The sequence below is a fragment of the Crocuta crocuta genome, unplaced genomic scaffold (assembly GCF_008692635.1).
Source record: "Crocuta crocuta isolate KB4526 unplaced genomic scaffold, BGI_CrCroc_1.0 scaffold70, whole genome shotgun sequence".
NCBI lineage: Eukaryota > Metazoa > Chordata > Mammalia > Carnivora > Hyaenidae > Crocuta > Crocuta crocuta.
Window position 1 is genome coordinate 15533025 of NW_027528417.1, and position 16372 is coordinate 15549396.

General features: G+C 41.5%; 1 protein-coding gene across 3 annotated transcripts in view; it reads left to right on the plus strand.

Annotated features, from left to right (window-relative positions):
• The window catches only part of DGKG (diacylglycerol kinase gamma), a 160401-nt gene that overhangs the window by 13084 nt on the left and 130945 nt on the right, over positions 1–16372 (plus strand). For all 3 annotated transcript variants that reach the window (XM_077754424.1, XM_077754425.1, XM_077754426.1), the window contains exons 3-4: positions 6746–6908; positions 7484–7546. In XM_077754424.1, coding sequence (XP_077610550.1) covers positions 6746–6908; positions 7484–7546 — 226 coding nt within the window. The remainder of the gene's footprint in view (positions 1–6745; positions 6909–7483; positions 7547–16372) is intronic.

Consider the following 16372-nt stretch of genomic DNA (forward strand, 5'->3'; position numbering starts at 1 on the left):
TCCTCCACTTTCTTCACTTGGATTTTAGGACACTACACTCTTTGTGGTTTTCCTTTTAACCCCTGGACTTAACATTTCCACTTAACAATCAAAAGAGTATCTCAGACTAACATGAGCTAAACTGAGCCTGTTGATATTCCCCTGTAAAGCCGATTTTTCCAACAATTTTCCCCATTTCAGTAAATAACCCCATTCTTCAAGCTCTTCAGTTTAAAACTATAGAGTCATCATTGACTTTTCCTCTCAATCCAACATCCAGTTCATCAGCAAACCCTAACTTAGGCCTTCAAAATATATCCAAAATCGAGTCACATCTCACCACTTACCTTTTGCCCAGATTATTATAACAGTCACCTAACTAGGCTCCCTGTTTCTGGTCTGGACCTTTAAAGTCTATTCTTTGCACACATCCTGAGCAGTCTGTTAAAACTTAAGTCAGATCATCTCACTGCTCTGACCCTCATGGTCCCCACCACCCCCCCGCCTCGACTCAGAGTTAAAATCAAAGTCATTACCATCTAACCTTATCTCTTGCTACTCTCCTCATTCATTTACAGCCCACATTAGCCTCTTTGATGCTGTCAAATAAGCCAAGGTTGCTCTAACCTCAGTACCTTTGCATTTGCCTTTTCCTTTTCCTGGAATGTTTCTCCCTCAGTATCCACAGGGTGAAAGGTGAAATAATATTTCACCTTTTGGAGCCTCAGTTTCCTTATCTCTGACCTGAAGATAACAACAACCAAAGACGTTGAAGTTTACAGATGAGTAGATTGAATGGGATACTTTTTGCAAAATGTCTAACACTTTATGGGACACTTAAAAAATGGTACCTACTATTATTTCCTTTCTGGTTCCTTTCCCCAGAATGTTTTAAACTCAACTTCCTTTTCCCTGTTCCTGGGTCCTTCTATGAGGGCTAATTGCTGAAAAATGACTGATGAACAGGAGAAACTTGAGATGATGCTGGTCACTTATTTGTTTGTATTGTCATCCTTTCAACAAATCTTGAGTCAGCCCCTTCTCTGCTGGACACTGGCAGTGAATCAACAAAGTACATGTCCTCAAGGTACACCTGAGTGGGGGCTTTGGATAAAATGCTCCAATCATTAGGAGAATGAAGCAAGAGGAAGGTTGCCAGTACAGGACCCAGACTGAGAATGAACCCTTTCAAAGAACATTCCTGAGGAGAAGCCATGCAGAGAAGATGGCGGAGCCAGCAAAGAACTTCTTGCCCCTCCCACTACCCCATCCAAAACACCGGAACAAAGAAGGGTAGGGGCTGCTAATGAGCCCGTCAGCCTTGAGGCTGAAGAGTGGGAGGGGAACAATGTGGTCAGGGCCACTGAGGGTGTGAAGGCCATGGGGAGCTTTCAGAAGCAGAGAGCAGCTTGGCTGTGAGGAGTCTGCTGCCACCCCCGCCTCCATCATGCTGGCCCCCACTTTTTGAATGCCTGGCACTGTGGTGTCCCAGGGAAGCTCTGCCGCTCTGATTTTATTCTCTCTCACAGTGCAGCTGGCTTCTAGTAGGTGTAATGTCCCGGCACGGGGTTGGGGAAACAAAAAGAATTTAATTTCTCTAGAGCTTGATGGCTTACTGCTGCTAAAATGTCTCAAGGAGGAATGAGTCAGTTGTGGGAAGGGGCAGATGGCTACAGAAGCAAGGCGAGGAATAAAAGCTTGCAGAGTGAGGGGCACCTGGCAGGCTCAGTCGGTTAAGCATCGGACTCTTGATTTCAGCTTGGGTCATGATCTCACAGTTTGTGGGATCGAGCCCCTTTGTCGGCTCAGAGGCTGCTTGGGATTCTCTCTCTCCCTCTTTCTCTGCCCCTCCCCTGCTCTCTCTCTCTCTCTCTCAAAATAAATAAACATTTTTTTTTAAAGTTTGCAGAGTGGAGCACTGCATCTGGCCATAACAACAATGCCCTTACCCATCAGCCCACCTGGCAGAAGACAGCCAGAAAGTGGACAAGAACACAGTGGAACAGAAGAGGGAAGGTGGCTTTGGTGGCCCTATGATCTTAGACTAAGAGATACGTAAACATAAAGCCCAGCTCGGTCACTTGCTTTATGACTTTGAGCAAGTTATTTATGTTTTCAGAATCTTTTTCATCCACAAAATGGCAGTAACAGTCCCACCTCACACTGTTGTTGTAAGACTGAAGAACATGTACATAAACTGCCCAATGCACAGTAAGCTGTCCATATAGTTCCCTCCCTTCTTAACCTGTATAAGAATTAGCACTTTAAACAGATTGCAGAAACAGCCATTGTCCAGCTGTTTCCTATGTGGAAGTTGCAGTTTCTGGGGTAAAAAACAGGCCTGTGCCATGGCAGTGGCTAGCATGTTACTCCAGAGCTCAGAGAATTGCTAATATGCCTCATAGTATTTGTTTATCTGGTTTTGCCATAGTAAACTACTTTGTACCTATCACACATTCAGAGCAGCTACTCTGAGCCTGGCTTGTGCTTATAAAGAACTTACTCTGTCACAACCCAGATATAACTTGGAGAGTGGCACACAGTCACATTTCTTTGCCTACTGTACTTGAGGTTCCTGGAGAGAGTGGCAGGGAGCCATATGTTAACCCTGGGACCCAGAACAGATATGGTAACAAGAGCACTAGACTAGGAGTCATAAGATCGGGCTTCTGGTTTTCCTCTGCTGCTAGGTGGCTGGGGCAAGTCACTGAACTTTCAGAGCATCAGTGACATGAGGAGATCTAGGCTATTCTGATATGAATGACCTTTGTTTCTGGGCTTATTCTGTGCCATCCTGTTGCTCAGAATATGGTCATGAATGGTTGGACATTGTTTTCTAAATTATCATAAGTTTGTCAGTTCTTTTCCTATGGCAGTCACCACTATTGATCCTGTATTGGAATTATTTTAATACCTGAGTTTCTTGAAGGTATAGACCCATGTGTATTTCTTAGATATGTTCCTTAAGGTGTTTCTTGTACCGAGGAGGCTCAGTACATATATACTGACTGAATCAAACCCGCAATAATCGATGACAGCCAAGTGTGCCAGTGAAAAACCCAATATCCACTACAATACCTATCAGAAAACACTATTATAGGTGGTGTGGAAGATACTTAGATAAAATAAGATATTTCACTACCTTCCTAGAGCTCTAGATCTAATTGAGGAACTAAGAGTACATATGTCACGAACAACTGTATATTAATAGAAGGCAGCAGATAGGAACTGAAGTGGAAAAGTGCATAAATTCAGGTACAGGAAATCTTACTAGGCTTCCCGAAAGAGGCCACATATGGATTGGACCTTAAAGGATAACTAGAATTTTAACAGGTAGAGAAGGAAGCAGTTTATGTGGTATGCATGGAGGCTTGATCAGGAAAGAACATGGAGATCAGCATGGATAGAATGTGGAGGTACACATAGGGAATTATAGGAGAACAGACCAGAATGATCTCAGTACTTGAAGTAGCTACAAATTTAGGTTGGAATGGGATTATGGGAGGGTTATAAATCCCAGAGGACTCAAGGAGGACACAGGATGATCTATTGGAATGTGGGAACACTACAAATTAGACCTTCTATTTACATAAATTTTTATCGCATCTAACTTCTGTTTTCTAATTTATTCTCTTGTGTATATTTTATAATGTATTAGAGGAACACAATAGCACATGTATATAATTTATAAGTAAAGATAAATGGGAATGCATGCTTAAATGTTATAGAAGGGAACATGATTTTAAAACTGATCTCACCTCTCCTGTGGGCAATTAGAAGCCATGGAAAGTTTTAGAGCAGAGAAGCAATCTGATAAGAATTGTGCTTTAAGAAGATCAGTCTGGCAAGGATGGATGAGAAGAGATGACTGACAAATGGGGTAGAGGCAAGGAAGCCTTTGAGAAGTACTATAGTGGACCAGGTAGGATGCAAGAAACAGAAGTCTGAAATGAGGAACATTGGGCCTTCAATGGCCTTCTGGTCAGGGTGGTAGCAGATGGACAGTGGACACACAGGAAAGACTGAATGTGACAGACATTACAAAAGAACAAGGAACAGAAGGAAGGGACAAGACCTAATCTCAGACGACTGGAGGTTCAAAGCTGAGCCTAGAATATTGGGAGAATAATGGTGTCATTGACATTAACAGAAACAGCAAGGATAGGAAGAGGAGCTAGTTCAGGGAGGAGGATAATAAAAGTTTAGAACTTGAGACCTTTTAGTTCATTTTCCCCAATTTGCCGTCAAAGAAACTGAGGTTCACAAAGCAGACGAAATGTGGTAGAGCTGAGACCAGTCATGGGGTCTCCTAAATCTCACACTGATCTTGTTTGATGATCTTTCAGCTTTGGTTTTTTTAAGAGCATCATGTTAGGCTTTGTTTAGCTAAACTGTCTTTTCCAGACATAGTATAGTATAGTCTTTTTTCCAGAACTATTTTATGCTGATAGTTCTCCGTTTGATGCTAACCAAAAAAGATTAACAGGATACTTTGGAGCTCAAAACTACAGTTGACCCTTGAGTAACGTGGGGGTTAGGGTCACTGACCCCCTGCACAGTTGAAAATCCATGTATAACTTTCAACTCCCCGAAAGCTTAACTGCAAATAGCCTCCTGTTGACTGGAAGCCCCACTTTTAACATAAACAGTAGATTAACACACATTTTCTATGTTATTTGTATTATATATACTGTACTGTATTCTACAGTAAAGGAAACTAGAGAACACAGAAAGTCATTAAGGAAATCATAAGCAAAAGACATTTATAGTATTGTTCTGTATTAATTGAAACAATTCTACATGTAAGTGGCCTTGCACAGTTCAAACCTGTGTTGTTCAAGGGTCAACTGGATGTTGTAAACAGTACTTGTCGATTAAAATCGTGTGACGGTAAAGACAGTGCAAAGAGACCCTTTTAAAATAAGGACAGTAACATCAGCAATTAGTCAAAGTAGCGAATGAAGAGAACCAAAATAGCACAACACCACAGAAAACAGAAGGTTTCAAGAAAAGAGGATGGAATGCTACAGAGAAGCCGAAGACAAGCAAGTCTGAAAAGAGACAACTGAACCTATGACCTTCAGGACAGTGGGCTCAGAGGTGATGGGCCAGAAGCCAGAGCACATGGGACTAAGGAGGTGACAGGGTTGGTGTGGTCTGGCTGGAGGATGCTGAAGGGGAAGGGAAGGACAGGCTAGAAATGCCAGTAACATTTCTTTGGAGCAACGCCCTTGAACATGCTTGCAGGTAGAGAAACACATGCTGGGAGATGCCTTCAGATGTAGAGAGGGTGGAATCAAGGGTCAGAGTGGGTGGGTTCCACTTGGAAAGTAGGAGGAAAGGATTATGCCATCAGAGACTGGTGAAAAAGAGGAAGATGTGTGAGGAAGAGACATTCTGAGGTGACGAGGCTGTGGAGATGGAGAAGGACAGAAAAAGTATCAAAGAGAGACACAGAGACTCAGGGGCAGAAAAGACAAGAGAGATAGAGACTGGTGGTTGTCAGAAAAACGTGAGTCCACCATTTGGTTCGAGATCCCATAACCTCCTAAGAGTCTACGTTATCCTCTCTGTTCAACCAAATCAGGCTTCCTCCACTCTGCAAAAGAGACGTATAGGACAACCCCACCTGGGGCAGGTAGAAAATGCTATGTGAGCTCCCTGCCGTTGGGACCAGGGCATGGCTTGTTTTTAGGGCCAAAACTTTGTATCCCAAACCTGATTGTAAAAATTCAAACTGGCTTGTGGTTCTGGAAAGGCTCCCAGATTTTCTAGAAGAGACAAGGGGTTAAATGCTATCAACATTTTGGAAGGAGAACCAAATAGGCTCCCAGAAAGGGATTTTATTCTCATGGCTGTTGTTATTTACAAAAGCCTGCACGGCACATCTTCGAGTAGAGCTTCCTCAGTGATTTCCAGGAGCATCTGCCGATTCGATGAAGAATCTGATGCCATCAGAGCACGAGCCAGTGATGACTCACTGCAAACTGTCTTTGTTGAGTGTTTGCTGAGTACAGCAGCCCTTTCTGGCATGGCTGCTCCCAGCCTGGGACCATAAGCCAGGCAGTAGTGGGAGAGAGTTTCTAGTTTTTGGCACGTTTCTTGATTCTACCTTCTGTCCTTGGCTTTCTGCTCTTCTCCTAGTGCCTAAAACCTTCACAAGGACATGTTTAGAGAGCAGCTGAGCCAGACACATACCCTCTCCTGTTATCTTGAGGTTCCTCCAGTGAAGGTCAGTTATAAAAGTAATGAAGGATTGAGCCTGTCTTTTCCTATTTTCTGAGACCCAAATACTCAGGAATCCCATCCCTCATAACACAAGCAGAAATGGAGACACTGCAGAAGACCCATCTTTTTACCATGTTTTCAGCTACATCCTTCTTCATCTTAACTAGGATCCAGGGCACTGACCAAGTCCTGCTATTAGAGAGCAGTCTGGTTGTGGGCAGAACCCTCCATGCCCAGTGCTTGCTGCCCATCACCCCCTTTCTAACTAGTTTTAGACACGCCTTGTTATAGAAGCCTCCTGTGAGTACCAACATGCAACCATCAGTGTTTTCTCTTTCTTGTAGCCAGTTGCCTGCTCCCCGTGCCTGTCATTCTCCGTCACCTCCTGGCCTTTTCATTCCAGCATTCACCCATCACCACACTTCTTTCTGCTCTGCTTTCATTTCTCTCACCTGCCAGTCCCCCAGTTTCTCTTCTCTCCTTTGTCTCTGTCCCTTTGCTTCTCGGCACTGACTTTTCCCTCTTTGTTCTTCCTCAGCCAATTAGCTATGATGTCTTCAAGCTGTTCATGAGGGCATACCTGGAGGTGGACCTTCCTCAGCCACTGAGCACGCACCTCTTCCTGGCCTTCAGCCAGAAGCCCAGACAGGAGACCCCTGACCACCCAACGGAGGAGGCCGGCAATGAGGCCAGTGGCCCAGGTACACAGACCAACATTCCCCAAGATGGAAGGGAGATGTTGCACCTGTAATGCGCTTGCCACAGCCCCAGGCGGCACTCTTGGGGGTCCCCTGTGCAGAGTAACTTCCTTACAGGGTGGAAATGAGAGCTAGGGGACCAGGACTCCTTTCCCCATAGGGAAACCATGTCTGATGGCTCTCAAAGGAATAAAGAGGAGCAGAATTCCTGCACCCAGGCTCAGAAGGAAGGTTGGGCGGGAGGGAAGAGGAGGCATAAAATAATATGTGGCAGGGGGTAGAGAGCCTTCTGCAAAGTCTGCGAGAAGCATTTAGATGGAACACATTCAGCTCATGTACCCAGGCTGGAAGAGCCCAGGCGTGTCAGAGGCCAGAGGAAGGTAAGTTGTGGTCACTATTTTCTTGGAGTTTGGGCTATAATGAGGGAGACACAGTCAACCCCAACCAATCACTATGAACCTAGCTGATACTCAGAGACACACAAGTCAAGTGATGCAGGCCCCGTGAGAAGGCTCCCTACCTGCCTCTCTAAGAAGCTGGAGAACGTAAGCTGGTTCTTAAATCTTTTTACTCCCCAGATGCCGACATACAGACTGTGGATAATGGTGCCAAAGCAGATGAGGCCTGTGCCCCTGATACAGGTAAGTCTCTGTAATATAAGATTTGCGGTGTTGAAGGGGAGTGGGGAATGCCTCATTCTTAGGAGGAGGGGGAAATCTAACGAGCAGTACGTCTCCATGTCATTGTGTGTCCTTTGAGCAGATCTTCTTTGGGGCCTCCACCACTCAAATGTGCTGGGATTCTGAGGCTTGATGGGGGTCCTTCCTTCACATGCCCTGAAACAGGGCAGCTCATTAGATATTTACTTCTGATGGGTCTTCCTGGCCAGAAATGGGAGCCTTCTCAGGAGAAAGGGTACAGTGAGGGTGTGTGTGTGTGTGGTGTGTGTGTGTGTGTGTGTGTGTGTGACAGAGAGGCAGAGCATATATATAAAGAGGTGGCTGTAGGGCTGAGGTACAGATGACTGTACCAGTGGATGGTGGAAGGTGGGTAAGGACGTGCCCAGAGGTACAAAACTGTATCAAGCTGTACTATAAGAAATGATAAAGAAGATCTTTTTAGTAGAATTATTCCATATAGGAACCTGGGTTCACACATGAGAATGAAGAGCACTGAAACTGGTAACCACATGGGTAAATATAAAGAATATTTTTCTTATTAGTTAAATTTCCTTAAAAGGTAATTCACTATTGAAGCAAAAACTAAAGTGACATTGTGTTGTGCAGTTTATAATTTAACTTATGGAGAAAACAAACGTATGACCATAGCACAAAGGCCTGGAGGGGAGAATTGGAGGTATTTGTGTGCACTGGTTTAAGTAAGTCAGAAGGAGGAACAAGGGGAAGCCGGCTAAAATTATTTTTATCTATTTCCCAGGGATGTGGTAGGATGAGAGAATTTCAAGCAGATATTAGATGTAGTTCTCATCTTTTTTCCAGTCATGGCAAAAAGGACAACTAGAAGGATTAAGGATTTTTCAGTGTGTAACCGAAGGACTGGTGAGATCAAACATTTACTCTGGATGAAAAGCAGAACATGGGTTGGGAAAAGAGAGTTGCCGTTGGACCATAAGCTCAGCAAATTCCGGTCTTCTCCTAGAGCTTCACAAAGCCAGGATGACAAGCATCGGTGCCTTCCCGAGGCCTTCAGGGACAGCATCAGGGCAAGACTCTACCAAGTATGGCTCACCCACCCTCCCTTCCCAGCATCTCACCCAGCCACACTAGGTTCATGGCCCCTTCCCAGCATCTCACCTAGCCACGCTAGGTTCATGGCCCCTAAGTAAAACGGATTTAAGTTAGAAATAAGTCTTAAATCTTATGTAGAATAGCAGGGGCATGGTATGATATAGATTATTCTCATGATAGGAAGAGAAGGGTGAAACTGAAAATCTTGGGATTCTAAACTCTGAGCAAGAAAAACAACCATGAAAAGCATTTGGACCCAAATCTTCACCCAGAGGCTTTCTTAGTCCAAGTATCTGAACTTCAAGACGAACCTGAGAGAAATTATACTTCATTTCCTGAGGTTCCAAATTGTCAGGACAGGATTTGTTTTAGTGGCTGAGGTTTCTGAGGAACAAAGAAAGGATGTATTAGAGCTACTGTCATTATATGATATTTGAGAAAAGGTGATGATAATGGAATTTAACTGGCTTATTTGACCACCACCATGTTTATTTGCAACATTTGTATCATTCAGGGTCTGAGAGCAACTTCCAGAGATTTCCTCCTGGAGAAATGATTTATGATGTACACTTTCCTTATTTATAGAGACTATCCTGTGGTCAAATAATAAAGGGTAATAATCTGACTACTGGCCCAGGGAGGTATATAGCATTTTTTTATCTTCTTTAGTGACTTGAGATTTAAAATAGAAAATCCGTTTCCTATGGGGCTGCTTTCTGTGGATGTCTTAATTAGATGCCCCTGTTCACAAGAAACAGGAATGTAGGGACAGACAGATACCACAGAGAGAAGCTTCTGCCAGTAAGGAAGAGCCAAGTTCTGCTCTCACCTTAGATCAGGCCATCTGTTGAAAATCCCAGCCTTTTCCTTTTGCCGGAGCAGAAGCCAGAGGAAACTAAATTCTCATTTGATATGGCCTATTTAGGCCTATCAGAGCGATATCCAAGCTTGGATCTAGAAAAACCCACTTTGAGTTATTCATTTCCAAAGCCAGGTGGGTGAATGGTTGGGTCTGTAAACGCAGCAGAGAGGGTCTTTTACTGAGTCCAGACATGGGCTCAGAGCCTTAAGCAATCTGTCATTGTCAGGATGTCAGCTGGGAAAGCCTAAATGCACCTTTCCATGAATGGCCAGGACTAAATGGGATCAACAGTGTGAACTTTAGTCTCCTGGTTTTTATTTAGTTCCTCAGGCTCCTGAGATGTTTCAGCAACTTAGAATATTGGACTTCCAAGAAAAGTCCTTCGATTTTTTTTCTTAGTTTTTCCCAATTATAAAAGTAACACATTCACATTATAAAAAAAATTGAAGAGTACAAAAAACAGAAGGAAATAACAAAATCACCCATAATTTACCAGTGCAATTACACACAAGCATGCACACACTTGTATTTTTTTCTATAATTTTTTACAAAATTGGAATCAGACTATAGATAGATAGGCAGATAGATAGATAGATATAGACATAGACATAGACATAGACATAGATATAGATATAGATATAATTTTGGATCCAGCTTTGTTTTTCACTTATCATTATACTCACAAACATTTTTTTATCATTCAAGACTTTTAGCATATACCAATTTTAATATAAGTCCCTCTTTCAACAGATGCAAATCTGAGGTTGGATGTGGGGAGTAAGCCCACTTGTGCAAGGTCACACACCATTAGCACAAACCCGGAGTGAGAAACCTAGCCCTCTGCCTCTAGCTTGGTGTTCTTTCCACTATGCCCAACTGGAAGGCAAAAAGGAATACAGAGATTAAGAGAAAAGGTGGAACAAGTCAAGTCTGCCTAAGAACCTCAAGCAACAGGGATTATGACATGGCACCAAACAGAACCTATGTAATCTGGAATGGTGTTAGTCTTTTACTACTAATGGTCCCTGAGGGATGTACTTAGATGGCTGTGGGCTAGGGCTGTTTCATATAAGGAAGCTCAAGGAGGAAAAACATGAGTAGGATTATGTGCCCCTCAGTCATTTTGCTTCCCAGCATTTCCATGACTGGGAAGAACAGTACACTTCAGTGTAGACTAGAACAATGGTTCAACCAATCACAGTTCTGGTAACCCAAGGATCTTTGTAAAAGGCTGTAGTAATGTTTCAAAACAGCTTTGGTGAGGTATAATTGGCCTAAAATGAATTACACATGTTTCAAGTGTATAATCAGTAAGCTTTTACATATGTATACACCTATAAAAGCAGTACCACATCAGTATAATGAAGATACTCATCATCCCCAAAAGTTCCCTTTCTCCCACCCTCCCTAGCCACCCACGCCTATATCCATACAATCACTGATATGCTTGCTGTCACTATAGATTAGACTGCATTTTCTATATTTTATATACGTAGAATCATACAGTATGTACACTTTCTGGTGTGGCTTCTTTCACTCAGCATAAAAACTTTAAAATGTATCCAGTTGTTGTGTGTATCAATAATTAACCTATTTTCAATGCTGATTAGTATTCTAGGAAATAGGTAGATATTCCACAATTTTTTTTATCCATTCATGTATTGTTGGATATTTGGGTTGATTCCGGTTTGAGGCTATTCCATATAAAATATGAATGTTCTTGTACAAATCTTTGTATGGACAGTTTTCATTCCTCTTAGGGAAAGATCTAGGAGTGGAATTTGCAGGATGTTCTCGTGATAATTTGACTTCTGCATTATGAATTGACTCTCTTTATTCCTAATAACTCTTTGCTTTAAAATTTACTTTATTAGAAGTGCCTGGGTGGCTTAGTCGGTTGGGCGTCTGACTTGCGCTTAGGTCATGATCTCACGGTTCGTGGGTTCGAGCCCCGCGTCGGGCTCTGTGCTGACTGCCAGCTCAGAGCCTGGAGCCTGTTTCAGTCTGTGACTCCCTCTCTCTCTGACCCTCCCCTGCTCATGCTGTCTCTCTCTCTCTCTCCTAGAAATAAATAAAACATTAAAAAAAATAAAATAAAATTTACTTTATTATAACTTGTTATGCCATAATTAATGTAGCAACTCTAGTTGACTAGAGTTACAAGGATATTTTAATGTATTTGTGTCTTTATACTTAAAATTTTCTTAATGTTTATTAATTTTTGAGAGAGACAGAGAGTGAATGGGGGAGAGGCAGAGAGAGAGAGGGAGACAACAGAATCCAAAGCAGGCTCCAGGCTCTGAATTGTCAGCACAGTGCCTGACATTAGGCTTGGACTCACGAGCCATGAGATCATGACCTGAGCCAAAGTCGGATGCTTTACCAGCTGAGCCACCCAGGTTCCCCTCTGTTTATATTTAAATTGACTTTTTTATTGGAAGCATGTAGTTGGATCTTGTTGTTGTTGTTGTTTATCTAATCTGACAATCTCTGCCTTTTAGTTAGAGTTTTAGAATGTTTACACTTACTGTGATAATTAATATGGTTACGTTTAAAGGTACCATCTTGCTATTTCTTTTCTTTCACATCTGTCCTTTCTTCCCCTTTTGTTCTTTTTCTGCCTTCTTTTAATTAATTGAATTATTTATGATTTCATTTTATCTCCTTTTTTATCTTATTAGCTATAATTTTGTTATATTATTTTAGTGACTGTTTTAACTATCACAGTCTACATTCAAGTAATATTATTCCACTTCACATACACTGTAAGAAATTAACTGCGATATAACTCCATTTCTTATCTAGACCTTTGTGGTATTATAGTCATACATTTTACTTCTACATATGTTAAATTAAAAACTACACAACATACTGTTATTATTTTTGTTTTAATAGTGAATTATCTTTTAAGGAGATTTAACTAATAAGAAACATATTTTTTTTATATTTACCCATGTGGTTACCAGTTTCAGTGCATAAATCTAAATTTCCATATGGTATAATTCTACAAAAAAGATGTTCTTTACCGCTTCTTGTAGTGCAGCTCTATACAGTTTTGTACATATGAAAAATTCTTTATTTTGCCTTCTTTCTTCTAAAGATATTTCACTGACTAAAGAATTTTAGGCTGACAGATATTTTTTCCTTTAGTATTTTAAAGATGTAATTCTACTGACTTTCTGCTCACTTTCTTTCCAATGAGAAAATTACTACCATGCTTATCTTTGTTTCTCTCTACATATGTGTCTTTTTTCCTCTCACTTCCTTTATGATTTTTTTTTTTTAATCACTTATCTTAATCCATTTGATTATTAAGGTTTTGGTGTAGCTTTGGGTTTTTTTTTGTTGTTGGTGGTGTTTTTAAAGTAGGTTTTATGCTCACACAGAGCCCAACAAGGGGCTTGGACTCATGATCATGAGATCAAGACCTAAACTGAGATCAAGAGTTGGACATTTAGCCAACTGGGCCATCCAGGCGCCCCACCTTGATGTAGTTTTATTTTTATTTCTTGTGTTTGGGATTCATTGAAAATCTTGGATTTGAGGTCCTGTTGTTTTTATCAAGCACCAACAAATTTGGAAAAATTTCAGCCATTATTTCTTCAATTTTTTTCTACTTCTTTCTTTCCTCTTTAGATATTCCAACTACATATTTATTTGACTACTTGAAGTTGTCCCACAGCTCACAGATATGATACTCTTCTTTTTCTTTTTTTTTTAGTCTTTTTGAATAGTTTCTTTTGCTGTGCTTCAAACTGACTAATCTTTTCTTCTGCAATGTCTAATCCACTGTAAATCCTATTCAGTGCATGTTTTCAATTCACACATCATATCTAGACACTTGATGTAGGCAGGCATTATTAAATATCTTTTATATTCCTACTTAAAATGTACTATGTTGGGGGCCTGGGTGACTCAGTCGGTTGTGTCCGACTTCGGCTCAGGTCATGATCTCATGGTTCGTGGGTTTGAGCCCCACGTCGGGTTCTGTGCTGACAGCTAGCTCAGAGCCTGTAGCCTGTTTCAAATTCTGTATCTTTCTCTCTGACCCTCCCTGCTCATGCTGTCTGTCTGTCTCTCTCAGAAATAAATAAAAGCATTAAAATTTTTTTTTTAAAATATACTATCTTTCCTCTAGCCTCTTGGACATGTGATTGTAGTAATTATTTTAAAGCTTTTGTCTGTTATATCATCTGTGTCATTTCTCGGTTATTTCAGTTGTTTTTTCTCATTATTATTGTTTATATTTTCTTGCTTCTTTGCATACCTATAAGTTTTTTATTAAATGCCACCCATTGAAATTTTACATCATTGGGTATTGGATATTTTCATAGTCCTTTAAAAATTCTTGAGCTTTGTTTTGGGGCATAGTTAGGTTACTTAGAAATAGTTTGACCTCAGGGCGCCTGGGTGGCTCAGTCAGTTAATCATCCGATTTTGGCTCAGGTCATGATCTCATGGTTTGTGGGTTCGAGCCCCACGTTGGGCTCTGTGCTCCCAGCTAGCCTAGAGCCTGGAACCTGTTTCAGATTCTGTGTCTCCCTTTCTCTCTGACTCTCCCCTGTTCATGCTGTCTCTCTCTCTCTCTCTCTCAGAAATAAATAAAACATAAAAAAAATTTTTTTAATTAAAAAAGAAAAGAAATAGTTTGACTTTTTTGGGTCAAACTTTTAAAGGTTTGTTAGCCAGGACCAGAAAGGCATGTGCTAGTTTCATCCGACAATCAAAGCAAAACTCATCTACCCAATGATTCATGAGTTACAGTGGTTTTCTACCTTGGTTGGTGAGAATAGACACTATTCCTGGCTCTCTGTGCATCGCAGCGACTGTTCCCTCTAATACTGATTCTCTCCCCAGCCTCTGGTATTCTCATACATCTGTACTAATTGTTATTCAGCTGAATAATGGAACGGAACTCTCCACTGATTATTCACAGGAGACCCTTTGTAGATCTGTGGAGTTCTCTCTATGCAGCTTCCTCCTCTGTGAACTCTAGCCACCTTGGGCTCCCCAGGCTCTTGTGGGATCACCATTTGGCGCTACCACATTCAGTATCCATTGTTTCATATCTTTTGTGTAGTTTTTTATTTGTTTCAGTAGAAAGGTAAATCTGGTCTTGTTATCCCAATTTAGTCAGAATAGAAGTCATTATAATAGTGTTTTCATGAATGGATAATCTGAGGATGTAACAGTAACTTGAGGTATAATGGGCTCCCTGGTGCAAAGGATTTCTCACATTTGTCTTATATATTACTATGGTTTTTCATAACTTTTCCTCCAGTGCTGATTTTAATACTTGTGTTGCATATGTAATTTAATTGCAGTTTCCCCCATCTCACTATCCTTATTTTTATCTCATCCTATTGTATTTTTATCCTAACTTGCTCACCCCTGAGGCTTTCTGCTCCTATTTAACATATCTTCTTGCAGCCTCCTGAGGGTCTTGTCGAGTAGGAAATTATTCCCAAAGATCTGGTTTTCCGAGACTTCAGAGTAGGAAATTATTCCCAAAGATCTGGTTTTCCGAGACTTCAGGATGGAGCTTCTTTGCCTTGTTTTACAGCTCTGTTTCATTGGCTCCATCTTGGTCTCTTCACAGGGCCCTTTGTGGCCAGCAGAGTGTGTCAGTGAGACTGGCCTCACTCCCTGTCCATCTGGATGGCGTTTAACTCCCTTCTCAGACCCCGACCTAACCCCTAACCCCTGGGACGCTTTCATGCTGCGCGGCTCTACTGTTGGCCTTTGCTTGGCGCTTTGGTTTTCTGAATGAAAAGTGTACTGATAGCATTGCCTTTCAATCCTGGAAGCAGGTATTACTATCACGCTGTCTCTCCTTCTGTCTATACCTTCAGCACTCCATTACTTAGTGGTACAACACCTAAGTGGATTTTTCATTATGGGTCCTTCTTGTTCTTTTCCATATGTTTTCTGTGGATCGCACCCTCTTACCGGATATTAAAAGATCATTTCTGATGGGCATGAATCTAGGGAGGCTGGGGGAAGAGCGATATCCCTTAAAGTGCCTCAAGAAATATAATTCACACAGTAAAATATAACTGCCCAGTTTTCTCATTAGCAATAACCTCATATTTCTGAATTAAAAGACAAAGAAGAGAGACGATTTTCCAACCTGAAAGACGTAAAACTCCAGAGGGAAAACTTACTCTATTCCTGTGGTATGATAAACCACTTTCTGCATTTTCTTCATCCAACTGATTAGGCTTGTAGCTAGTCAGAATTCTTCCCAGTGGCTGGAAATTTGTCGATTGTCGATCCCAGTTTTCACTTTTGAATATTCACCTTTTTCTTTATATTTAAATATATTTGAGAAGAAAAATTGTTAAAAGGTGTACTGGTAAATGACCAGTTGTCTGGATTTTGGAATCCCAGCCAGAATTAACTCTGCAAATTGAGTGTGTTCCCCCCAAATTAGTCTGAAGGACATTTACTTGTTGGCTATTGATATTACTAAAAATCACTGTCATCTTTTCTGAAAATTCACAGGGTATTTCTTACAATGAGAGAGATTCTTTTTTTTTTTTTAAATATTTTTATTAATTTCTAGGAGAGTGAGAGAGAGACAGCGTGAGCAGGGGAGGGTCAGAGAGAGAGGGAGTGACAGACTGAAACAGGCTCCAGGCTCTGAGCTGGCAGTCAGCACAGAGCCCGACGCGGGGCTCGAACCCACGAACCGCGAGATCATGACCTAAGCGAAAGTGGGACGCTTAACCGACTAAGCCACCCAGGCGCCCCTCAATGAGAGAGATTCTTAAAAGGGTCAGAACGGGGTCCATTCGGAGAGTATGAACGCTACAAACTGGATTTCTAGGGCCACTGATTTGATCATATTTAAATAA